At 39.0% G+C, this 27,761-nt stretch overlaps 1 protein-coding gene across 3 annotated transcripts in view; it reads right to left on the bottom strand.

The window, feature by feature from the left end:
- Window positions 1–6,641: 6,641 nt before the first annotated feature.
- The window catches only part of EPHA3 (EPH receptor A3), a 225,822-nt gene continuing 204,702 nt past the window's right edge, over window positions 6,642–27,761 (bottom strand). For all 3 annotated transcript variants that reach the window (XM_062596958.1, XM_062596976.1, XM_062596967.1), the window contains 4 exons: window positions 25,246–25,395; window positions 23,076–23,269; window positions 8,890–9,045; window positions 6,642–7,451 (listed from right to left, as the gene is read on the bottom strand). In XM_062596958.1, coding sequence (XP_062452942.1) covers window positions 7,346–7,451; window positions 8,890–9,045; window positions 23,076–23,269; window positions 25,246–25,395 — 606 coding nt within the window. In that variant the 3' untranslated portion in view covers window positions 6,642–7,345. The remainder of the gene's footprint in view (window positions 7,452–8,889; window positions 9,046–23,075; window positions 23,270–25,245; window positions 25,396–27,761) is intronic.

The following is a 27,761-nucleotide window of genomic DNA, read 5'->3' as shown; positions in this document are numbered from 1 at the left end:
GGGGTTGTGGATTAGCCCTTCACTAAAGCCCCAATCTAAAACTTTATGAGAGCGAGAGAAGAGCTTAAAAATAATAACAGAATAATAAATAAAAGGTGACGCAACTTTAAAGGGGAGGAATGGTAAAAGCAACGAGTTGTCCATGCTGGCAGCTGACAGCCAGCCTGGAAGGAGGCTGCACATTCGAGCAGGGTCCAAACCTGCCAGCAACGGCTGCAGCGAAGCCACACGGGGACCTGAGGGACAATTGGGGGAGATGTCCATAGCCCCCACCTCACCCCAGAGCCAGGGACGCTCATGCACCACCCAGGTTCTCAGCTCAAGAGGAACCGTTCCTCTCAGTAACCTCGCTTTTGGGATGTGCTTTATTTCTAACTAGCTTTTGTTTTGTTTCAAGCATCATCGGCTCTTCCTAAAGGGATGCTGCTGTGTATCTTAAATTTTTGCGCTGCTGCTCTAAACTCTAAGTGGGAGGAAACAGCTACACCGAATTTCATTTACGAGGGAAAAAAATCATAGGCAAAACTAAATGTCCAGTGGGAAGCCACATAGCTTAACCTGAGCGGCAAGAGATCAGCAATTGAAAGCACAGCAAGTAAAGCAACTAGCAGCACAATTTTAAAATACAGCTTTAATTATCTCCTGTCCTAATTTTAGGATTCTCTGGTTTCATTTCGGCTGAGTATCCTCAGTTCTCACACGAATGCAGAGAGACCCAGCGCTTGGTTATCATCCTTGCATGCCTTGTGCCAGGAGGCAAGATTCAGCCCCTGGCTGAAAAAGCAGTTTCTGCTGCATTTCATGGCTTAGTGATGAACCAGTCACTGATATAGGTTCAACATCTGCTTCCCTAAATCTCAGAATATTAATAATCATCTTTACTGAACTTCTGGTGATTTCACAGTCTCTTGCACACAGACACTTTTGAAAGACTTGGAAACCCAGGCCGGTAGTAATTACAAAGCCATGTTGGGTAAACACAAGTGGCTCACTTTACTACAGGGATTTAAAAATGGAGCTTTCTAATAATATTAGGAGAAAATGTATGGAGGAGGAGTAGAGATAGCAGCAGGCTGAATTCAGAGATATACAGCGAGCCCAAGCAGCGGAACCTAAGTTACTTTCACGGGCTGCTTGACCTTACCAGCCACCCTAAAAGCCATACGGTAGTGATGAACAAGAGCTGCTCGGTCTAACTAAAAACACAGACCGTAAGCTGCTAACCAGAGAGACAGTCCTTCGTGCTTTCTTTAGCAGTGATTCTTAATAGTTGCTTGTTTGCAAAAGTTCAAGACGTAAGATGAAATCCCGGGCACACAGGAAGAATATTTGCCCGCATGTATTTTAATTTGATTTTACAGTTAGGAATCTTCGGAGTCAGAGCAAGCGACCGGAGCCTGCCGGTTTGCAGAGCCTGTAGGATTTGCTGCACAAAACTAGAGGGACCAGTCAAAGGGCAGCCGCTGGCCAGGCTCTTTGAGAAGTCGTGGACTTCGAGCAGGCTCCAGGGCACGAGGGAAGAGCAAAGATCATACTGACTTTTAAAAAGGGGAGAAGAGCAGAGCCAGGCGATTACAAACCAGGTACGCTAACCTCAATATCCAGAGAGACATAAATATCACATAATACATTTCCAAGCAGCTGGAGGATTACAAGGTCTTAATAAACCAACTAAGGTTTGTCAAGAATAAACAAATCATGTCAAACCAGGCTAATTTATTTCTGTGACAGAATAATCTAAGAACTAGTAGATGTGATTTATCTTGTCTTTAGTAAGACTTCTGGTGCTGTCCCACATGACATTCTTACGAGCTAACTGGGGAAATATGGGCTACTACGAAATCACTGTAATGTGAATGCACTGCGAGCTGAAAAATCTTGCGTACTGAGCACTTATCATTTACCAGAGCTTCTCCAGCCTTCCAAAAAGCATGGCGAGCAAGCCATAAGTAGGCTGCCTGCATTTCACACCGTTTCCTATTTGCATTAGAAACCAACATGATGAGCATGTGCCTGTCTACACAATGTGTGAATGAAACAAGGCTGGGAGTGCTTTAGGAGAGATATACTTTGGAATTAAGAAAGTAAAATCAAATTAAACTTCCATTAAAAAAAATGTGCACAGAACGGAACTGAGAACTGAAAAGAAAAATACTTAACCACAAGGATTCAAATGGAGACTCAGCCACTGCTCAGGCAGGGGTAGTACGGAAAGGATCAGAGGAATTACAGTGGCTCAGAAATGAAGCAGAAGCCAACAGTTTGGACCCGCTCTGGCATTAGCAGGTATGTCGTACGTGCGACAGCAGAAATAGTTGCTTGCTTCTGCTTGGCACTGCTTACGCTTTCACTGGTTTAGGTACCTAGGTTTGGGCATCATCCTCAGGAAGGAAGGGAAAATGAAAAAAAGTCACCGAGATGTAACTAAAAAAAAAAAAAAAAACACGTATCACAGATAGATAAGGAACTGTTTGTTAGTAATTTATCCCTCCTGCTTTGAACTGAGATGTGGTGGAGGGCTGGAAAATGTTTGCTGTCTCGGCTACTCTCCGCTGAACCTATTCAACCCCCCCCATTCCAGAAGCGGCCACGAACACCAATACCATTTTGCAATAAAAACAACAGTTCTAAAAGCATTAATATGCACTCTGCCCTTAGGGATATAACGTAAATACAATGTACCAGTAATGCCAAAGGGTTAGACGCAAGTCTATATAACACAAGTGTTGAAGTGAAACCTGTTCACAAGGTAAATAGTTTGCATAGTGCAAAGACTAGACCGACAGAGTAGCTTCCCTGCCATTTAAGTATAGCACTGAAAAGCCTTCATTAGAATTTAAAATGATGCCATATATAGCCACAGCAGCACAGTACGAAGGATACTGCTATAACGAAGTAAAAATGGGTTTCGGTCCAGCTGTTGTCATTTAAGGCGAAGTCAAATTTTTGTCTGTACATTCTGGGTAGCTCTTTCCAGTGACTCCCCCTTCAACTACAGGTATCAAGATGAAATGCCAAAAGAATGCTATTGAAGTGATAAAGGTTGTAACGTTCATCTGCTTTCTGGCTCCAGGACAAGTTTATCATTCACCGATCTGAATAGGCAAGAGCAGCAAGTGCTGAAAGGTCCACAAGCATGCAAAATCTTTTATGGTACAGGAAGACCCCTTTACTTTACTCCTCCAGTAATTGCAACCGCTATTGGCAAACATTCAAACCATTCACACTTTGCTAGGAAGGTAATTCTCGAGCTGCAAAGTTGGGTTGTGTGTTGCAAATAAGCCATGCTTCAGGGAAGCATACAGAAACAATTTGAGAGGGACAGAATAAAACAGGAGCAAAACATTATCTAATACAGATACTCAGAGGCAAGAAATAACCATGGGGTTAAATTACAGTAAGCGGTGGGCTTTTTTATTTTGTTGAGAAGTACATCTTTTAGTGGATTCAACATTGTAATAAGATGAAAAGAGGTCCACTGGTAAGGGAAGAAAAAAAGCAAAAATTTGGAGATACTTGACACAACTAAAACTAATGACAGCTTTTTCAATATCCCACAGGCAGGCTGTTGTAGACGGTGTTTTCCCACATCCATGGAGAAAGTAAAGTCTTTGACTGACATCAGTTTAGCAAAATGCTGGTCTGTCTATTTCAAACTTGAATTACTTGTTTTTTTTAAATAGATTATATAGGTAATATCTAGCTTTCATTCTGAACCCATGCTTTAACAGTCAAAATTTATCCATAATTAATTACAATTCTACCACAATATTCTAATCAAATAAATTTACTTTGCCCTCCAAGCAATCATCTCAATATTCCAGTATGTAAAAAATACTTTCATTATGTTTATTATAAAAATATAAATGTTTCCACTACAAATCATTTTACATTAGTAAGAGGCCATCTACAATTGCACAATATATAAACTAAATGAGTAAGTAATGCTTTAAAATACAAGTTAAAAGTAAATACATATTGCCAATCAAATCACATCTATACATTGCTTACTGAATGCTAAGTAACAGCACAAAACTAGATATGTTAACAGAAATAAATAAAATGGAAACTATATTTAAAGATACAAAACCAATAATATGGTACGCAATTTTGTGAGTAGTTGCATTTTGCTTGATGTTGATAACCAATGCAAGTCCTGTACAGGAAGATGGCCACACAAATTCTAATATCTCTACTCCACAATGAAGAATTGTACACTGCTATGTTTACATATGTACATGGGGAAAAGGGAGTGTAGGATGTTTGCAACACAGGCCACTTAGAGTACAAATCAACTTGGACAGGGAGAAAAAGCTAAATGTATTTAAAATGTGCTACTCCTAATAGCAAAGAAAAGCAAAACTGAAGTTCTTTTTTTTTTTCCCAAGCATCAGTGAGATTTAATCATTTATGCTGAGCATGCTTAAACAGTGAGCAAGGAACACGGCCTGACAGTAAGAGAAAACTCAGGGAATTTGGTGCAAAGTTTTCAGTCTCAGTCTAAAACTGGATTCTTGTTTCCAGAAGCATTTCACAGATCTCTCCCCCTCCTCCCCCCAGCAGCAGAATGAAGCAGAAGAGAAAAATCAAGAAGAATACCTAATAAAAAGCCATCCCCACACATACCATCTCCAAATGGGTTTCGGTGCCTTAAATTCACTAACAATTCCCGATTTAGATCTTAATCTCAAATTGAAGAGAAGAAAGGCTTTGAATGAACTAAGCAACCAAAAATACAGCTGAATACAGCTTTTGTGTTTGGGATGCTGTATTTCACTACAGATTGCTATCTATCATGAGAAGTTCTTCATATCTTAAGCACTTTATTTTCATTTTCTTTCGTTTTAGTTTACTTCAATTTACTTTAAAATGCATTCATTCTTCTTACTTTAAAATCCATTCATTTTTCTTTCAGCTCACATAAATAAATGTTATCCTGTGAGCGCATTTCAAATCGAATCCTTTTAAGCTCATCTGCCTCTATTTAGCCACGTGTGATGAATGTCCCCTCTTTACATTTTGTAAGTCTTGGATCTGTGAAGAACAATTTAAAAGCTGATTCAGCTACAGGAAATCTGAGGAATTGATTCCTCCCTTGCATATGTGCCCTGCACTGCTAGGACCTTCAAAAACCAAACCAAGCCAACACAAAAAGCAAAAGCAGTTAACTGCTTTTCCCCACACGGCAAAACGCGGCATGCCACGTAGTAAACTGCCTTGCATATCATCCTGGACCATCTGCCTGTCCTTTCAGGGACTCACTGTTATCCACCGGAACCAGGTTTAAGTTTAAACAAGGTATTTTGGAAATCCAGAGTGTTTTACAGTACCGGCCAGAGCCACACTTCTGCATGCCTTGTATCGAGCCTAGAGTGTTAAGAAGCTTCTGGTGTCTGCATGGAGCACAAAAAGTGCCTCATACTGTGAGGTAAACGAACTGTTTCCAGAGCAAAAAGAGCCATGTATGCTCAGAATCAAGACCAATATGCTCAGGAGCAAAAACTTACAGCTTGCTTTGGTGAAAAAACACAGGGAATCCTGTCCTTCAAGTTCCTTTTTCTACCAGGTACTGGGAACGCTCTCCTAAAGACAGGCTCCCTTCTGCTTTTGTTCAAGCAACTAAGTAGAGTTTATTCTGCTCCTTCAAAACACTGCAGCATCCCTTACCCCTTGCCTCATGTTTTAGAAGGAAAAGCCATCTGCAACCACCTTTTTGGTGGAGTCTGATTTTTTTTTTTTTTTTTTTTTTTTGGTTACATGAGAACACTTAGCAGACTGAATCCTTGCAAGTGCTGAGTTTTGAGACTCTCAAATAGCCATGAGACAGGTAATGTTTTAGCGCTGCCAAGACTGGGGTGGCTCCAGGCGTGTGCAGAGAAGTAAACACAGGTGCCTAAGGAACCTGAGAGTCAAAAAGTAAGGCCCCTGCAGGACTGCAGCAGCTGAACAAAAGCCTTGAGGATCAGGCTTAGGTAAAATTAGACACCAAAGTCCCATTTTATGAGTTTAAATTATCCTTTGAAATCTGGCTGCAAGTCACAATTTCAGCATAATTATCAGTGGCTGCTTACACGGTAGCACACCTCCTTCTGAGTTACCAGATGAAGAATTACACCATAAGGAGCAGAATCTATGAAACAGAAACCAGAAATGGATCGTTCCTCGGTGACCTGGGAAAGCACCCTCCGTTAATGCGGGATCCAATTCTGACTCCGGTTATGTTTCTTGGCAAATTGGCTGCCTGAACGCTACCTGAGAACAGTGGTACTCGTGTCTAATAGGAAGTCAGGCTTTGAGGGAGCAAAGGAAACGCATGTGCTTTACCAGGACAGATGCTGATTTAGAGATCAATACGCATACAATTCTGCCAGTATATGAACCTGTGTTAAAATACCATTCACTATAAATGGAAGGAATGTCAGCAATTCTAGGTGATTTCTTTAATGATATAGCTGGAAAAAAAGACCATCTCTCTTTCCTTCTGTATTTCATATACGATGTTACTAGCATAAAATTATGTAGAAATTAACCTTCTTACAATTGCTCAGGTTATATCAATGAAGTTTGGATAACATGTGGCACTTGGCAGTAATACAGCCAGGTTAAGGTATTTAAGCATAAATATAAACAATAATGGAAAAAAACCAAAGGAAATAAATATGTCTTTTCAAAATTAAGACTTTTTTTTTTCTATTTAAATCAACACAGGGAAGCTAATATCATGGCAAAAATCTTTTGTCAATTAACTCAGTCACTACAAACTTTACTTCTGTATTCCTTTCTGAAGTTGCAATAGCATGTTACAATGACATTATAGTAAATATGGCCAGATATGCTTTGAGGTATAGTCCTCTATTTTCCTTGCTTTTAAAGAAATAAAATACCTGTTACGGATCTCTTCTGTGTATAAAAATACTGCAAGTCTTTCTTTCTTTCTTCTTGTTTGCTGTATAGATCAAATACACAGCTTTTACGTCCATGTTTTTTTGTGTGTTATTCAGTCACTTAATAATCAAATGGCTCTAGGTTTTAGTATCACTGTTTTTTACTTGGAAGGAAGTTTTACATACTTTTTTTTTTTTTTTTTTTTTTTTTTTTGAAATTTATTATTTGCATCAGTCAAGAGCACCCACCCTTTAGGTTTAATAGATAGAAAAAAGTTTGCTCCTATTTTTAAGGCATTTATACTCAACATCTGAGTGTCTTAGTGGGTTTGAAATTTCAACCATTGTTTCCCAAGCTGTTGCAAAGAACTCCTTCAAATTGTGCCGTTTATCAGCCATCACTTTTGCCCTTTGAACCGTCTTCTCTCCTTTTTTCATCCTGAGCAACATCATTTGGTACCTTACACAGGAACAGGGTTGTTCTTTGTATGAGTTTCCAGAGCTTTGATACTGCTAATTATCTTCTTTTGAGGCCCCACAACTGTAACACCAACTTTCTTCATGTCACTGCAAGAAAGAGAACAAGTATTGCATGAGAAAGCCTGCTGTCTCTGTGTCTCCTACAGCTGATGTGAGCAGACAGCAATCAGCTTGCCCTTCCTACATTGCTACGTTGCAGAAACCTCCAGGTATGGTAATATTGCTGCGACACAGACCCTGGTAGGAAAAGTACTAAAGGCCGTTGTATGGAAACCAGAGACCGCAAAGCAGAGAAAGAGAAGAGTAAAATTCATTTAGCCTTGCTCTGCTTGCTTACCTGAAAGAAAATACAATGAAACAGTATTTTCAAGTGATATACATACTGGGATTTGGAACTCAGGAGCAAGGAGTTCCCTCCTGGACCAGTTGTGATCTTGAGCATCTCCACCATCTCCATTCCTCTCCCAGTCTGACCGTTTTTCTTGGCCAGTGCTGACATCTTGCTCTTACGTACTTAGCCCTCTGAACAGTTTTTTGTAACTAGCATTAACATTGAGATTAACGGCTGTGGCCAAACTTCCAGAGTCTAGTGTGTTTTTCACCTTCTGTTTCACCAGTCACTCCATTCTCTTTGCTCCCTGTACAACAGGGAAGTGGGTTAATGCTTTGCTAAGAGCTAATTAACCAGTAGCACTCAGGAAATTGGACATTCCTAGAGGATTTCTGCACTGTCTCCATAGGGTAATTGTTATAATATGCCATTATCAGCCTTTCTATAGTTGCAATAATACACTAATTAACAGCATTAATTTGTTTAATTTTTGATACTGCAGCTGTTGTTCCTCACTTGCCTTGTACCCATCTATCTCAATAAGGAGTCAAGATTTCATAGCTGTACCTGAGGCCCCTTTTTCAGATACAAAGAGAACATTACCATGTTGTTCCTTATCACAAGAACAAAGACACACCATATCTGAACAGAATAAACGGCCAAGTTTTAAACTTCCAAATTTATTATGTTTAAATATTGGAACAGGAGGAAAGAGGGAGTTCAGTCTCTGAATAATTATTAGTGTGAAGTAAGAAAGTAGCTACATAGTGCTTACCCTGGGTCACCTTGGTTTGATTGAATATGGGATGGGCAATTAGGGAAGAGATTGCCATTCGTGCTAGGTGCCATGTAAAAAGTGTGTTATAAACCATCAGCTCAGAAATCTCCTGAACTATGAGCGAAGGAACAAAACACTGGTGTACCACATTATGCACAGTGCTATTTCTTCAGAAGAAATTGAAATTTCCTTGGCATAAGCAAGAAAAATCTATTAGACTATAGCCTTCATGCTATAAACAGAGCATCTAACAGTTTCCTCCATGTACAACATTTACAGAAATTTGTGACTTCAAACGTAACATTTTGGTTACACACTAGAAACTTAGTATAAGAAACGCTACTCTTACGCTTATGTTTAAACCTGTAACCCCAGCCATAACCAGTGATGAAGAGTCGTGGTCAGTTCAAACTTACTCTGTGGAAATCTTGGCTATTGTATCACAGGAACTGTATTCCACGCCTGTGAAAATGTCTTTGCACTGTCCTGTCCGGAAACCATTGAGCCAATCACCTGTTGTGCGGAAGGCTGAAATATCAACGTTACTTTGGTCCAGGAGAAGATTTGATGGCCTGAAAAAAAAATGATGAAAGCTAAGGAGCAGGGATAAGTATGAATTCTTTTGTGTCTAAACTTAACACCAGCATTGTAACAGCTACTAGGCTACATGCAGCTTTTCTGTTCATCTGTGGAATTTATCTGTCATTTATCCACATTGGCAGCTTTGAAGAACACTGTGAAATCATTTTGCTTAAGAGCTCCATCTTTTCAAACCTATGGTTTAAACCACTGAAGCATCACCAACTCATGAAATGTATTGTTACATTACAATTTAATGTGTTTAAGTATTAGCAAAGACAAGCCTATTTTAGATTTTATTTATGTGACTCACCTAGTCCCAAACAATGTACTAGTTCCTACTACGATGCACACTTTTTATTTCAAATGGAGTGTGTTGGTAGAATTCACACAGGTCAAACATTCAGAGTATTGCAGTCTATTGCAAAACCTTAGATGGTGCTATTACAAATAATTGGACACCAGTGGCTTTAAAAAATGTATTAACTCTAAAAATCAAACATTAAGGGGATTTGTGAGTCAAATATAACTGCTCATGTGAGATTTGTATTTTATAATGCACAGAGACAGAAATGAGGAAGTTTATTGTAAAATACATTGAGTCAAGCATATATGAATTTGCCATGCCTGTGGTGGCTGTGCTAGGACTGAAACTTCCATAAAGATATCATACAAATAATTTCAAGGTAAGAATAGAATCATCTGCCTTTGAAATGAACTTGGTGCTTCTGAAGGATGCTGAAGTGACACAGTGGCAGCAAAGTTCTCCAAAATCAAGGAAGAAGAAATCAGGTAGAAATCACTTCCCTTTGCTCACTCATGGTGCCTCAAATCCAACACTGAAGTGAGTCAAGACTACAGCTGTGAGACGGTCATTTAGTCTTCAAATCCTTCATGGCATTTTTTGTTTCAATGCCATCACTGCTCTTCATGCACATCACAGACACTGACTTGTTTCATGGAAGTCACTGCACAAGCAATTGATTGCAATGACTTTGGGCTACAACTGATCTCGAGCAGAGTTCAGTTGTGAAATAAAACATCTTTTATTTCATTAAGTATCTATTTAAGCATTCTCCATGGGAACTAACATAGGTACCAATGTGTGGAACCTTTCCTGTATGAACCACAGGTTCACTGAAGCACTGTTTTGGAGAAGCTGATTATTACAGCATTAAAATACATGCAGGAAAAATATCAATATCGTACCTAAAAGCACCTAAAATCTATTTCACAGTAGCAACTAAAACCAACAATCCTTCCATATTTGCAGGTGGATTTTGAAGGAAAACATTTTCTATTTTCTTGGCATTACAGGGCCAACCTTTTCATGCCTGGGTCCCTGTGTCTTTTTCTTATCTCACTAAAAGGAATTAAAGAAAACATATCATTATGTTTCTTTATCCATTTAAACCTTTTCCTGTATGTCTAACTAGAAGCTATTGAGAACAAAACATTCATCTGAAAATAAAGATAAGGATTAAATGTATATTTTTTCATCAAAGAGGAAATGTATTGCAGCTGACCCTGTACTTTGCATACTGCAAGTGGCACAACTGTCTGCTCCCATATTGATCCAGAAATTCAGTCCTGTCTGACCACAGGATTCTTGTTTTCATGGTCTTGTTATTATGTTATGACTTGTTATCTAAGGGCAGAGAGGTTAAAAAAAGTGCCAGCCCTTCCCTATTTAGTCACTACAGACAGGATCTACCTCACTTAGTTTTAAACATCTGAAAATACAGAATGTAAACCCAGATAGTTTTCTGAACTATTGCTATAGTCTGGGAAGAGACACATGCATTTCTAGGGGATTTGCCCATTCTGAAACAGGTCTTCAAGACAAAAAGCTTACATGAGATGCCCAGCATATAGGGTGGGAAGTGAATCTGTTCTTAGCTGTTCTTCCTCACTGACTTGCTCTTTTTTCTAAATTGTGCAAGCCTCTGAATAGCAATACAGTCAGTAATGTCTTTCTACTGACAATGCATCTTACTAATTCTAATTACCTCATTATCTCAAAGCTAATTAATATGATAATAGCTTCCTTGACTAGTCAGATGCTATTAGAGAACATCACCTGCTATTTCCTCATTCTTCCCTCCCCTGAAAACCATGTGTCTATACTGGACAGTTTTTAGGCCTCCTTCAGGGGAAAAAAAATAGCTTCATTTTAAGTATGAGTAGCTTATAGGTGTTCACATCAGCTTGTGCATAATGCTAAGCACGTGCTTAGCCACGAGGTAAGTGTGGTGCTGACTCATGAGCGCAGGAGGCTGAACTAGAGGATATCCAAGGCAGTTCTCGCTGCAGCTGCACAATCTTATCTTCTCCAGCAGATTTTAGTTCCATGACTGCAGTGAAAAATCACCTGCACAGGAGCCTGATTACTACAGCTAAATCCATCCAAAGTGAATTCCTTCACTGGTAGGACGTGAAATGAGATGTGGTTAGAAAAACACTGTAACTTGAAGATAGTGATTTTGCAATCTAATCGGTAGGTTACAGCTATTTGGTACCAAAGTTATCAGTATCTCTTCATGCCAAAGCCAAGCTATCTCTGAGCATTACAAGAAAACCTGAAGGAAGAGTTTGTAAAGGCTCACAAGATCATTAAGTGCTTAAATAACACTGAATTTAAACTCTTACAAGAAGTCTAGAATATCCAAACAAAACCTCTCCAAACCAATACTTGTTTTTGACAAATTTTATCAAGATATATCAAGTACTAAAACAGCATATTCTCGCAGTACATCTGACTCGCACTGGGAACAGGAAATACCGCATCAGTTACACTGAGATTTTCTACCCGAATTTTGAAGAAAAGAACAATCTGGCTTTGAGATCAAATAACTTGGTATTGACTACATATTAAACAGCACCTTCTACCGTTGATGCTTTGCTAATCATTATAAATCAGCTGATTTTTTAAGATCAGAAAATGATTTTAGTATCTTTTTCCCCTCTGTGATCTCTGGACACCACTCCAGAGCTTGCCGGATGCTTGAAAATCTGACTTCAAAATCACAAATGGACAAATGCTGCTGAATATTCAATTTCAATTTTCATTGGGTCTGAGAGCACTAATGTCCCTGACTGGGCATCTTTGGCCTCACTATCTTCTCTCCAGAACCCAGCCAGGACAAGAAGGCTGCTGCCTGATGTAGCCGACCCTGGAGATGCCGGGACCTGCACCTTGACCACTATAAATGACTAACCATTGAGACCAACTACAGATCTCAGATCCTGAGAAGAACTGTAGATGGAAATGAAAGCAGCAGAAAACACCAGAATTCTGCTCTGCCCCCCAAACAAGAAAGAAGGGACAGTGCATATAGCAACACTAAAACAAAGCCCGACCTAAGGAAAGAAGATCCAACAGACTCATGTTCTCGTTCTCATGCTAAAAACAGATCTTAAGACCTACATGATATACAGCTCTAAATGCCTTCCAGTTAAAGGCTCAGGTTTGACAGGCCCAAGATATTTTTATTCAGTAGCTGTACAGCCTACCTCTCCCTGACTACTGTTTGTCCCAAGAAGAGCCAATGCTTTTTATTTATAGTTTTCTAGGTACAGTGTCTGGAATCCCAAGACATTTATTAAGAGTATTTATGAAGTGTTCTTAGTGATAAAGCATGGAGTTGTTTTTTCTTTCTCTAGCCTAGTATGTCTTTTCAACTTAAATCTAATAAAACAAGGCCTGACTCAAGAATTAGTAAGGAAAAAAAGTATAAACAAGTTGAAATAGAACAGGTCTCTAGGATTAGGAATTAGAGTGGCCCAAAAGAGCTTTTATGTTTATTGCTTGGATCAAAGTATCATCAGAACAAAAAATATGACCTAATTTTAATGTAAGTGACCTCAGAATAACCAGCACTGTAAAGTATCATTTTTCTCCTTGTAGGATTCCAAACAAAAATTAGTTACTTTCCTCCTCAGAGAGGACATCTGGACAGTTTATCAATGAACAGGAATTTGTCTCACTGCAAAGAGCCTGTGATGTCTCCTCACATGCACCAAGGGAAAGCTGGGCTTTCAGAGCATCTGCACACATCGGCAGTTTTTCTCCCCTTGACCCAGCCCCTAGACAGAAGGACTGAACATGAAATTTATGGGCTGGGTGATGTGCGCCATGAGCTCACACTTTACTAGACAAATTAGATGGGTTGCAATCCGTGCAGCTGTAAACGACGTCCTGCAGGGTTCCACCTGATCTTTTACAGCTTTTCATAAATCAGTACCTACCAGCTTCAGAAGAGAGTCATTAAAAAGAAATCATGGAAATTACATGTTTGCTCAGGGGAAGTGAAATAGAACATTTCCCTCTGTCCTTTCTTTTCTTATTATTTCCCCCCTGCCTCCTTTTTTTAAAAACTCTCTTTATTTTGTTGCTTTAACCAACCTATGATATACCCCCATTGTGTTATCTGTCGACTGTCATGGAAAGACGCTTTATCCTGCTCATCCATCCTTACTGTCTGTCTATCTACAGAGCTGTATTTGCTGACATGTGGTGCCCTGAAAAAAATCAACAAGACTCACGTTAAAGAGGAACATTTAACAGTGAGATGCCAGCTACAAAATGCCCTATTGCTGAAAGCTTTCTCGGGATGTGCCCATTACATTAACAGTTGGAATTAACCTTTGAGTCATACACAACGGCAGGGAGAACTCTAGCTTGTTATCATTAGCACAGCTTTTTTGTTACAAAGCAGGGAAACTTTTGTTACACCATATAATAATGACAAAGAGCACAGCAAAACCTCATTAGAAACCTTCCCACTACGGCACAATAATCTCATCTGCGGATGGCTGCTATTTGGTGAGAAAGGGGTATATGAATTTTTAAGTTCAGGAAACAAGACAATTAGGAGGAAAATATCCTGTCATTTCTTACGCCTGAAGGATGGGATTTTGCAAATACACAGAGGAATTCTGTATGCATAATCCTGTATTTCGGGTTGCAGTGCCTCCTCTCGCTCCACTCCTTCCTCCAAACAATACAAACCAACTTTCAATTTTTAAGTCTAGCAGTTGCCATTCTACGGTCAGACTACAGGACATACATGCTTTCTTTTAAAGGGAAAAGCATTTAAAAACATAAAGTACCGTGGCAAATTTTAAGTGTTTATAATCTGATTTTGTAAAGCGAAATTCCTCCCTGAGAGGGAACTGAGGCCATTACAGGCCTGAAAGTCAGACTGGACTTTTAACTTTCTAGCTGTATGTTGTCCATTGACAAAAAAATTACCACAGCTTCCTCTTGGATAATGAACAAACAAAATTTCAGCTGTCCCCAGATGTTAGTCCTCCAGCCTCCAGCTGTACCTCAGCTTAGGTTTTTGAAGGAGTGTCTACCTTTTCAGCATCCTGGTGGGGTGTATCATGTGTCTGGGTGTATCAATGCTCCTCAATTTACTTTTTCCCTACTAAAACCAGTGAAGACAATGAAGGCAAAAAATACCAGTGTGTGGCTAAAATGATTTTCTTTTCCTCATAATACAGCTTAATCCATATAGCAGCAGAAGTAATGTCACTGGCTGCTTGGTGTGATCCATAGCTGCTCAGACAAAAATCCTTAACAACAACCAGTCATCACTGGTAGGACAGTCTACAGGCTCTTTAAAAGAGGGAGAAGAAAATGCCTTGAAATGCTGCGCTGGCTCTTTGTGTTTAACATTTTCTGTATGTGACTAGCCTTATAGCTCCCATTTGGCTGCACTGTGAATTGCGACAGACAGAGCATTCACTGCATCAGGCTTTCTGCAGCTTGGTTTTCCAGCATTTCCAGCTTAGAATTGCCATTAACGCTAATGAGGGCTGCACATGGTAAACTCAGCACACTGGGCTAAGAAAAATAGAACATAATCCCTCTGCATCACAATAAACGGCAAATGTGCAAACCACGGACACTCTCTGACCTGCCTATGTTACTATGTAAACTCTAAACGATATACCTCAATCAGCTGTGAACTCTTGTCTGAGTTTCATCAGCAGAGCCAAATTAGAGGGGTGAAAGTGCAAATAGATGTTTTGCTGTACGTGCTAACAGTGAGCCCTAGCAGGTTTGGACTTTGGAGGAACAACGGTCCATTCGCATCTACCTCGAGCATGATATTAATGACTGCTGGATAAAGTCGTACAGCAACAGGTCTATGCCTCTACCATGCGGACTAACTGAAGCACCCCCAAATCCCTCAAGTCTAACTCCCACATTCCACGTGCAACCCAAATTACGATTGTACGTCAAGGAGTATTATTTAGTGCAATATTTGTTTTTTTTTTTGTAGTTAAATTGTTCCCATATCCACGATTTCCTTGCCCTACGCTTAACAAAAGGGCAGCTAGCATATTAGGTTTACACTATCTGCATGCTTTTAGGGCAGGTTGTCCATTTTAGGATACAGATTATACTGCTGCTGTTTCTTGAACGGGGCTGAAAATTCATATATAGGCTTCTGATAGGCTTCTGCCAAGCCTCGAACCTTTTGTTAATACCTTTTGTTAATACAAAGCACAAGCAGCACTGAAAGGCTCTGACTATAAAACTGAGAGCTCCTTCCTTCAGCCTTTCAATCTTAAAGCTAAATTCACTCTTAAAGAGTGAGAAGCAAACAAGCTAAATTACAGCAGGGCTGCAATATGTTTCGAGCATCTGAAACCCGCTGACCCGAATGACAACAGAAGGGAATTTTTCAACAAAATGTTTGGCCAATGCAAATAGCAGTTTTGTAGTAAGAACTGCTGTAAAAACAGGGCTTGAAGAATGTTGCAAAATGGAGCAGTCTAAACTTTTGTTTTGACCTGTTCACTGCCCTACTGGGTTTATATTTCATAACTATCCCACCAAGCTAGCATGCTAGAAAGACTTTCCACAGAATCATCAGATTTTAAGTGAAAACAAACTTTGTGAGAAGCAAACTTCAAATTTTTAAATAGGAGTGCTTGCTCTGGACATGTGAGAACAAACATCGCTCTCAACCAGTGAGAGAGCCACAGTGACAGCCAACAAAGCAAATTTTCAGCAGTAAACACCTGCAGTCACCTACCCACAAATAATAGGTTGGCTAAATACTGCTTAAAAAAATTATTCCAGGGAATAATTCAAACAATGCACGAAATTCAAGAATATCAGGATAGGGCAGCAAACAACTTGCTAACACACAAAAGTATGGAAGAGGAATTATTCATACACATTTTCAAACATTTCAAACATACACATTTCAAACTGACCCTTTACATTTCCTGGACTATAGTAAAGAATTTCAACTACGCTTTTTCTGAAAATATGTTGCTTTCTCGTCTTTTTAGCTTTAGATACAACAATATTGGCAGAACCCACGTTTTAAATGGAGAACTTTTAACATGTAAAACAGATCCAAAACCAAATCGACTTCCTATGCTGCCGTGAAATTCAGATATAATGAACTTCTTTGCTGTTTAATTTCTGTAGTCAGACTTGTGAGTTCCTCATTATAGAGTTGAAACTTGGAAATTAATGGAAGAGGGGAAGCGGGTATAACAGTGGGAGACACACAGTCTCAGACCTCCGTATCACAGCAATGGCCAGTTTCTCCCTCTATCCTGGTTTTCAGTCAAAGTCAGTGGAGTTTCAGGAAGACAACTACACATATCGTAGACCTCAGTTCCAGAGCCTTCAAGAGCATTTTAGAAGGTTTTACACCTATATCCTAATTGACATTCATAAACACAAAGAATGAATTTTGGTTGCATATTCATTGGTATAAATGAAGAATAATTGGACTGAGCTCCACGAAGTACCTCTGTATTTACACTCGTGTTCTGGAAAGCAGGAATTTGGCCTTAAATTTTATTTAACTACTTCCCACAGAAAAGGTTTGTAGTTAGCAAGGATGATGGTCTTCATTTTGAAAGTAGTGTAATTATATTTTAGCTTTTCATATTATAATCTTTTCAGAAATCCTTTAATAAACTGCAAATAAAAGGCAGGCATGTAACTTTTGCGATTAGTAACTTGTATTATGCTATCCAGAGAAGACTAGTGGACTAAAACGAGTATTTTGTAATTACAAAATAAAGCATTGCTTCAGTAGTTTCTACGTGTAAGAACAGAGATGCAAATTTTAACCCTTTAAAAATATCTTAATCCCAAGGACTGACTGGAAATTAGTTAGACTGGCTGATGCTCTCTGCTGGAGTGCGGAGAGAGGACTCTGCAAAGTGCAAGAAGGTCAGCCTTGGGTTCAGTCTATATTTATGAAATCAACTAGCTTTCTTGAAGCTTACTGGCTTTGCTGAACAAGCTCTGTCTTTTCTATATACTAAAGGTAGCTCCATGTCAGGCGAAATAGATGTTGAACTCTATTAATTGGTTAACTTGCAAGTAACACCTTCATCTTCAAATATTTGGGGCAAGATTTCTAATTAATCCTCCTGTGAGGACGGTAACTTAAATTTTACGGATGGTCAGAAATGTTAGCTAAACATAATAATCATTTTAAAAGCTCTTATAAAACATACAGATTTGAAGTGGATGATGTTTTGACATTGTCCAAAATAAAAGGAAGGCTAACTGATTTTGTAAAAAACTTGATAACTGCATTTCCAAACAGAAAACTGATTCACAAACGTGTTTCCAACCACTCTACTGGTATCTTACTAAGAAAGCAGTCAGAAATCACCGGTTAATTTTACAAAATTACCTGAAAGCAGTAAAACATGATAATGACTTTCCATGTTAGATGTTTGGCATAGATATGAACTGAGAATGAAGATATTAAAGGAAGAATGCATCATTAAAATCCCCTTCCTCATAGATCCTCTTCTCAATTTGCAATGCAAAATAAGTAGCAATTTTCAGTGACGACCCAATGAAACTAACAAACTTGTCAGCTGTTAACTTGGAGCAGCTCATAAAATAATGACTTTTTTTTTTAAGAAGGAAGACAGTCGTTTGCTTTCTGCATTTTATATATGAGACAAATACTTGCAATTCTTGTACTTAAATATAGTTATTAATAAACCTATGAGCGCAAGAAAAGGTTACCAATTATTTAATAAAGAAACATCCTGAATTGTCAGGTGGTTCCAATACAAGCCCTTTCTAACAGTCTTAAGTATACGTTTATGGTATAAAGGTAATACTTGACATCATCTTTCACTTTATCAAAAGGTTAGAGAAACAACAGTACAAACACAGAAGCAGACCGATTTTTTTGTGCGAATTCCTTCCCAATTTTGAAACCAACCACAGAGCTGGCAGAAATTCAGAATTTTTGAAAATTATGTTTGAATTAGAACATTTTTTAACTTTTTCAAAAGTTCTTTTTTTGGCAGCTGCTGTGGATTAACTTTGTTATTCCTATTTTACCAGGTTCAAAATGACTACGTGATTTTTGCCCCACCTGCACCACAGATGTGAAGCAAACACAGTGCCATGTTCACCAGGACAACAATTGGAAAGCTCCAATGTTACTCACGTTGCCTGAATCCCATTTCAGAACCCTGATACCTAAAAGTCACACTATCTTCCAACAGCATAATCCACTTTGGGATATAAATGCTTTAAACATATTTTTAATTATACACTATGTTTTAGATGTATTTTTTCAGATGTCTGCGTATGACAGAGTAAGATGCATATATCTAAAATGACAATATACAGACACTGTGCCTCTAGAGAGTCATCTTACACATAACAGAGAAATGTTTTGCTCAGAAGCTAACCAGAAATAAGTGACCAAAAAGGAAACAAAGTATTAATGAATCCATTTCAGATTTGTAGTGTATAAAAAGATTTTCAGTTGTATGACTCTTGGGTTACTTTTTTTTTTTTTTTTTTTTTTTTTTTTTTTTGCACAAATGAAACAAGAACTGAGAAACCCTTCCAGATCACAGCTTCACCAACTGGTTAGCAGGCAGGTGAAGTGATTCTGTCTCTGCTATTAAAGATTAGAAAACTTTCCATCTGCTTTGTGTCTGAATGAAATGTTCACAAATGTGAGGTAATACACAATGGACTGAAAAATAATAAGCTCAAGTAGGAAAATAATGAAACTGATCAAAACTGGAAGAACTATGAACTCACTTCCACCCTAAAAATATCCAAACAACCTAACGACTCAGTTACAAAAACGAATAGGTAACAAGAAAGAACAGCAAGACATAAATCAAAGAAAAATATGATGAGGTTAAGCTTTAGCAAACTTTATGACTTATACAACTTGATGTGTACTGAATTCTATATCTACAGCCCTTTACAGAGCTAGAAATACACTCAAGACAACCTAAAGGACATAAAACACCCAAGAGCCTATAACTAGTGTAGGCTTTGTTAGAAAGGCCTCAAGGTGGTTGCCTAATTAAAAAATGAACTTTGACAGCTAAAAAAAAATCAACCATAATCTCTGTACTTTACAAAGAATAGGAAAGGAATTTTCATGTGAATTAGAGATGAGGCACAACACCAGAAAGTTATTATGAAACATTTTTTATGCTAAAGTTACAAAAAAAGTTTTGCTGAGGTAAGGTGGACAAGCACGTAGAAAAATTTGCAAAGAGAAGGTCTATTAGGATAAAAAGTCCCTCTAGGTATCAAGAAATGTTTAGATGCCAAGGTGTGGCTAGAAGAGGCAGAAAACTGAAAAGGAAATACAACATTGAAAGCTTTGACTCCTCTCCCATATTCCTGTAAGATATTACTATAAAAAATGCTCAGGTTATGGCCTTTGAAAAAGAAATACAATCAGGCACATCCTTCAGTTAAATTTAGCTCAACATAATGTAACAGAGGACAGGGATATCTTATGCACCTCCAAAAATGTGCTTTTAAATAGGATATAAGATCACTGTGACTACTTTAAACTAATGTTAGCTCTGATATCTGTAAGAAGAGACAGGCTTTGCATCTGAAGCAGAAATCATCAGATTAAACATTTTTCCTGACCAAGTATATTTTGAACACCTCTGAACACATGTTGAGGATGAAGCCCTAGCATTCTTTCAGTAGCAGGACAGAACAGGGCTGAGGAGACCTCTGCAGCTTAGGTTATTTACTTATTATGGGTATGGGGAGAGGTGCTGTGGGAGTACTTCAGCCTCAAATAACAACTGAGAGTAGCCGTCTGAGATGATGTAATCCACTGAGCCCTCTGGGCCGAGCAAAGCACTTACCGCACAGGGCTTTACTGCTACAGTGATGTCTGTCCCTCTCAGGATGCTGATGGTAAAAAGAAATCTGCTTGGAGGCTGATTGTACAATCCTTTTCTTAGGAGCTGCCCTGACTCCCTGCACTTCCGTATCAGTTGCCTATTCTGGCACATATTTCTACAGCAAGACGCAAGCCTGTCTGAAGCCTGCCTTCTTATTTTTCTCTGCCATCCTTTATGCAAGGCAATGCTGCACGTCCGGGATTCAGTCCCAGGCTAGGAGACCTACAGGCTCCTGCTGTAGAAGCAGGACAAGTTACCGGACAGAAGTGCCACTGCAAGACACAAAGTGAGTGAAGGTGGCTGCAGCTTTTATAACCACAGCTGAGGTCTGAGATTAGTCAGTTTTGGCAGTGGTCGCATGGGGTGATCATGGATTTCCAAATCTACACAGGGCTCCCCAGCACTAAGCTGTCACATCTAATTCTTAGTCATATGCAAGTTTAAGACGGCTTAGGTAGCTCTGCAGACACTGACAGGGAGAGAGTGAGATGCAGAGACCACCGATCAGATTTCCTGAACTGCAACAGATGCCTTCCCAGTGGGGAAGGGCTTTGGCTCACCTCATCTGCCAGCACCCAGGGCCCCAGGCCTTGCTAGGGTGCTCCCCGAACAGACCCCAGGGTCTGTCACTGAGGGGTGAGGAGCTGCAGAGAAGGAAGGAGACTGAACTGCTTGGGGATGCAGGGGAAAGGGGAAAAGTAACGGGGAGGAAGGAAAGAAAATAAAAACCTCCTTTAACATCCCAGCTACTCAGAAAGGCACTCCACATCTAAGCTAAATCGACAGCTGTCTTAGAGCTCAGCCCAAGCAGCAGTGAAAAGTCCCCTACAGTGTTAGCAGCCTCCTTCCCCTCTTCTCTCCCCATGCCGTGCCATGAGCAGAGTGCAGAACATCAGGATAGGGAAGTGAGAGCCTGTGTTGCTCCTGCCAGTAAATCACGTAATGAAATAGGAGCAGGGAGAGCAAGAGAGAAAGAGAGGAGAGAGCAAGGCTGCATTTTGCTGCTGCTGAGCAGAAGCTAACAGGTGCAAAACAAGACTCAAACTGAATGTGTTCCCCATGAGAGGATATCAGCTTTTACTGCATGAACGGATGGTTCTGCATTGTTTTCAGCTCTGCTGGGGATCAAGTCCCTAATTACAAAGACAAAACCCATGGAAATTTTGCTTTTGTTTGAAATGTAAAATAGGCAGGCACTGATTTCTACAGTCAAAAACCAAACACAATACATGATACTCATGATTGCCAACTCCGCTGTTCAGTAGACCACTTCAGTATATCCCTGCAAGGTGATTATTTGCATGAGTCCTTTGTCAAATGGCAATGCAAGATGTTTAGAAGAAACAAGCTTGACTAAGAAGTTAATGCGTAAACAACTTTGTCTTTTTTCTAGCTAGTCACCTGGTAGGTAACAGTAATAACTGTCCTGGTAAGCACTTTGGTTAACTGTTTGTTAAATACTCACCAATCAAATTATTACAACACAATTACTGTGCAAGCATTCTTCCCTCATTATATATATTTTAATAGCAAAGCCCATTAGTATGGCAGCATTCCTTTTCCCTGGAAGAGGGAAGTCTCTGGAGCAACAGCAGGAGGTTACTAGACTAGTCAGCCTCTACCTCAGGAGGCAACATAATGCCAGGGGCCAGGGAAAAGATGGCAAACTCCCTGTTACCTGCACAGCAGGCTGCAGTATCAGTGCAGTTCTCCAGGCTGCACTGCCTTAGCTCCAGTTCCCTTTTTGTGCTTTCCCATTAGACTGCTGTGTTGAGGAGTGTGATTTATTAGAAGTAAAGGTCTGAGAAGTATATTTTGCTGTGTTCATTTTTAAAGCTTGCCTCATGTCAGACTCTGGTTTCTTGCCCCTGGAAGCAGCCCTCCAAGACCTGGGTCTGACACAGCAGAGAAGCACAGTACATCACTCACTGACTGACTGTTTTGCAGATGAAAGGTTTTTCACTGTATTTATGCTAAAAATAATTTTACATCTTTTCAGATCACTTCAGTAGGAGTATGACATTTTCTGCATTATATAAACTAATTCACTTACACCCTACTTAACCAAAGCTCTTATTTCACTACATTCTCATTATGCCTTTAGGTGTCAACACATTCTTCAGTTACTCCCTCTCAGTGAGATAATGCTTGTCTCATCACAGTGATGTTCCAGAGTGTTTGAATAAACAGGTTTATAAATGAATGTTTTAATGCAATTAGGAATATTACAGGAGTTGGAAATTAATTCCTAGTTAAGGCACTGATCTAACAGAAAATGTAGGTGTCTTTTTAGGTATGTAAGAACTATTCAAGATGAAAAGATTATTCATATGATTAAAGTTAAGGTGATTTGTCAGAGCAGAGTGCAAGAGTGTATGATACAGAATATATGTATTTGGCCCCAATTCAGAAAGATACTTAGGAATATGGCTTGCTTTAACTTACAAAACACTAAGTACTTATAACACCACATAGGTCCAGAGGAGGAAAAGGAAGATTACATGATGGCCAAATCACTCATCCATGTCTCTCTGGCAAACCTCTCCTCAATCTTATAACGGGTTTCACAAACCCAGCGTAACTGCTTTGCTGAATTTAAATAACTAATAATAAATCAGCAATAAAAATAACAACAATAAAGATAATAACATTAAATCTTTCTCCCATATGGACAGCCAGAAAGCTTTCTCTGGCCTTCAAGATTGCATATAGCTATGGTTAAAAGTTGACATGTAGATTAACAAGGTAAATAAATTCTAATTATGAAAGATGAAGAAAACATAGACATTTATTAATGTTATATACAAAGCATGATCTACTATGTCACCTTGCCGCTGCATTGGTGATTATTTTCAGACTGCTGGGATTACGGATCAGTTTATCCAGGATGTTGACAATCTGCTCAAACTTGGGTCTGTTGTTTCTGTCTTTCTGCCAACAGTCCAGCATCAGCTGATACAAGGCAGCTGGGCAGTCCATGGGAGGTGGCAAGCGGTACCCTTCATCAACAGCCTTAATTACCTGCACAAGGATAAAAGTTTTTGAAAACTTCAAGGCACTTAAAACAACTTTTTCTTATCAATTCTGTGAACTACATTACCATGGACATTTTATGTTTAAACAAATGTGTTTATTCACTAATTGTCCTGCAGTGCAATGCTTCTGGTTTATCTGCAGAGTAAACCAGGCAGTAAATCAGGCATACACGAAGGGCTAAAGGAAAGTTAAGATATAATATGTGACTTTGAGGAAGGTGAAAGTAAAAAGCAATTCCGAAACTCATATTTGATTAAATTAAATCCATAAATAAAAGCTACAGGTAGTAAGCTGCTTGTTTAACTACGTCTAGCTTCAAAAGATCTTGAACATCACTTGCCTAATCATCCTCAGCAGCACACGATTTCCAAAGCTTCTGGTGGATGGTTCACTCAGCAGAAAATAAACCTACCTTCTAACAGAAGATCCTGCACTCATAAATCAAAGGCCATGTAAAAGAATTTGGCTATTACTCATCTCACAGTGACAGAAAATATCTCAAAAACTTATTGCAAGGATAACCGTATACCTCCTACTGGTAGAGGTGGGCAGCACAGGCCCAATTCTTTTATTATTTGTTGAGGTGCTGGGTCAGTGAGTTCAAAACCATCATTTAACACAATAAAACATAGCCTAGAATTTATATTATGAAGCTTTTTAATATACTAAAATTTCCTCTGTTTCACTACAGTATAAGTCTCTTGATCATTCTTATAGTAGCTACCGCACCTTGAGTAAGAAAAGAACTTATTCTAAGTAGAAAATGATAGAGCAATATTCTGTTAACCTTTCTGGTTTTCTGGATCAGTTAATTCCAAAGCAGAAAAAACTATTCTGAGTCAGAACAGGAATAGGAAAATATTCCTGGTTTAAACTGCCATGAAGCAAAAGCATGTAAGTAGCTTCATCTTTCCTGATTTCAGTTATAATTTGAACAGCTATTATGAAAGGCATTGCACTAGATTATCAACCTATGTAACACAAGTAATTAACCTCTGCCAACAGTACAGAAATGCTCACGATCAATTAAGAGAAAAACACAGCTTGCTGACTTGAGTTCCAGTGGTATTCATTTGAAAGTAGAAGTTTTCTTCTTTCTTATTTCTCTAATACAATGTAGTATGAAGAATGTCTGCCTATAATTATGTTACCAAATTTTAAAACTTAGTATGAGTAATGATATATAGTAAGCCTCAGGAAAATCTATACGTATTAATGACTGTGCTTCAGAAAATCTAGTGCATAATTAACTCCTGTGGAATAAATCTAGGATTAATATGATAACAGAAAAAAAACCCAGATATTAATATAATTGTATTTGGAAAAATACTATGCTTCTAACAAAATATTTTTAAAAGATACATTAATTACTTGGATTGCAGACTTAGATAGTTTATCAGTGTAGCATAGCAGGCTGTATCAGAAGGCTTCTAAGCAACCCACTATACTTGTCTATGTTATTCATTGATTACTTCCAGGAGTATTTTGGTTTCATTAAAATCTTAGAAGAAAGCTTTGCTTCTCTTTTTCACAAGCTCCAAGAGCAATTTATTCTGTGAATTTGGCATTTATGGAAAACTTCTACAGAATATTAGAGAAGTGGAACCAAAGGGGATCACAGAAATTTAAGGAGGGAGTTTCTAACAATAAGCTAAGGAATGTAAAAGGGACTGACATCATTGCAGTAGAATTTTTGAATCATCCAACAGAAAACCACCAGAGTGATAAATTTTCTAATACATTCCTCGAGAGGTCCAAAATATCCTGCTAAAAAACATGTTAACTTTTCGTTAAGTTCATTAGGATTTTTACCTGACCAGGGAGATTTGGAAATTTTCATTTCTACATCCTACTCAATGTCAATGTCAAAAACTCTGAGCCACCTGGTTTCATTATGCTTCACTTCCTTTCACAGCTTGATCCTTTATTTGAGAACATAACTCAGATAACAATATACTCACATCCTGGTTGGACATTTCCCAGTATGGTCTCTCTCCGTAAGACATCACCTCCCAGAGAACAATCCCATAGCTCCACGCATCACTGGCTGATGTAAACTTGCGATATGCAATGGCTTCTGGTGATGTCCATCGGATAGGAATCTTACCACCCTAAGAGCAAAACAAAATAAAAAAAGTCCATTTGATTGTAATACAATGAATATGATTTTGTATCATTATATTAAATGAAGCTTTGAGATTATCATTATATTCAGCTAATAAACAGCTGAAGCTGGAAAATGCTATTACCACTTGTCAAGAAAGCATCTTATATATTACATAGAGTGAAACATACGTACAGGGATATTCTGAAGATCTGACACAAAACTGCAGCTATTTGAGGTACCTTTGAAACCATCATTATTCTAGCATCTGATCATACACCTATCCTCACAATAACCTGTGTAGGAAGACTCGAATAATCAGCAAGAGCTAAAACATAAAGATACTAAGGCATTGCCTACATTTCCAAAAGGAGTGCAGCTGCACTGAGAGTTTGTATACACTCACTAGCTTTAGCTTAACTTGCCTGGTTAACAACAGAAACGTGGACATTAGTGTTCATTGGAAATCCAAACAGAGCCCACACTGGAGCCTAAGCATCCTCAGTATTCACAGTTACTATTGCACAAGTGAGCTTAAATATAGGCAACACAGACAAGCTCTCCTCAGGTTGCACTTCAGGTCTCCAAAATACAGGTAGAGCATGTCTTAGAAGATTGGCTGAGGTCAAAGAGGAAATCAGTCTCAGCATGTGGTTTTTATGGATCTCATTCTGTTCAGTAGATTCACTACCTTAACCAAGAGACAAACCTTCACCTCACACACAACCCTCAAAATTAGCCAAACATTGGGTCTCCACATTACTTCTGGAACAATGGATAACCACTGGACATAAAAAATTAATAGCTGTAATCAAGACCATTGTTTTAACACAGAAGCCAGACTGGGGACCCTGATGTCTCTTTCTTTCAAACTTAAAAATCTGTAACAAGATGTCCTTTAGTTAGAAAAAGTACATCATATTTTCTGTTCATTTTAGTTTGACTCGTAATTCCCAGCTCTGCTGTATAACAGTACAAAGAACATAAAAATGAATTTATTTATCCCATACTCCACTGAGAAACCGTACTACACTCATCTTACAAATGTTCAGAGTCATTCAATAGGTCCAAGGCACAGCTAAGAACTAAGCAAAGCTCTCCTACGTCCCAGCATTTTAACAACAAATCCATTCACATTTTAAATGTGGGAATGATAAGGAAATCAGTCTCACCTTTTCAGTTTTTTTATATATACATGTATATATCTATATGTACTTGTAAAAATCTATAAAAATAATCTACAAAAAACTATATTACATACAGATTTCAGTTTGATTTGCTCTTCTCTGATGGGTCACACAATAAAAAAGGCAAATAGTTAGGTAAAAAGTACAGTATAAGTTAATAAAATTCCACCACCAGACTAAAAAAAGCTTCCAAATTAAACATATCCTGCTGATCCTGCACGCTTAGAAGTCTTAGGAGACAAGACTCGTAACACACCTGAAAGATCTATAAACATGCGTGCTGGCAGCCCAAGGGAGAGTGAACTCAAGAAGCACGAACATTAGAGAGAGGTGCAGCCCCCTCCAAAGCACAAATCTGTGGACGGTTTGCTCACACGCCCCAGATGATTTCAACTGTCAGGATAAAATTGCTTCTATGCTACGGGAGACTGTCTTGATGTGTGTACGTCAGGAAATTAATCTGTAGCTTGTGGGGCCTCTGAAGGGCGGACGTGCTGGGCCACCGGTGGGAAGTGCCATGGAAGGGGCGCGCCAGCGGGGGCTCTGCAGCTAGCTGAGTGTCCTATGTGGTCCTGAGGGCGAGCGTGTCCAGCTAGTCAGCAAGGGCCACAGGAAGAGTTAAGCAGTGCAGTCTGGCCTGACGGGGGAAATTTCCACTTCCCAGTCAAGTGGCAATGGAAAGGAGGGAACTGTTGATCCTTGCTGCCCTTGTCTAAGGCAGCAGCGCGAACTCCAGACAATGCCTGAGCTTCACGTATCACTTCTGCTGATGCCTCCATTTGTGCCTGAAGGCATCAGTATTGCTGGAAAAGAAACTGACTGTGAGTCTGATTCAAAAGAAACTGAGATACTAAGTGTTGTCAGTGGATTCATGCAACGTAACCACATTGTGTTTCATTCTCCAGTAATTATGTTAGCTATACTTTGAATAGAGAGATGGCGAACACAAACTTACTACGTATCACATTAAAAAGTCCTTGAGGCAGTGAGTAGTTACATTGTTTTTCTTATGCCAGCATAATGACTAGTTCTGTGAAATAGAAAGGTCGTTTTGGAGTATTCAGAATCTTACTCTCCAAAACCTGAACTTCCCTGAATAATAAGGCTCACTTTTTAAATTTCGTGTTGAGATACAAACATGGAACCCTTCTTGCTGAACCCTAGAGAAATAATTGCCAGACGCCGC

The sequence above is a fragment of the Rhea pennata genome, chromosome 1, assembly GCF_028389875.1.
Source record: "Rhea pennata isolate bPtePen1 chromosome 1, bPtePen1.pri, whole genome shotgun sequence".
Classification (NCBI taxonomy): Eukaryota; Metazoa; Chordata; class Aves; order Rheiformes; family Rheidae; genus Rhea; species Rhea pennata.
The sequence above is the reverse complement of the archived record's forward strand: the minus strand, read 5'-3'. Positions and strand labels throughout refer to the sequence as shown.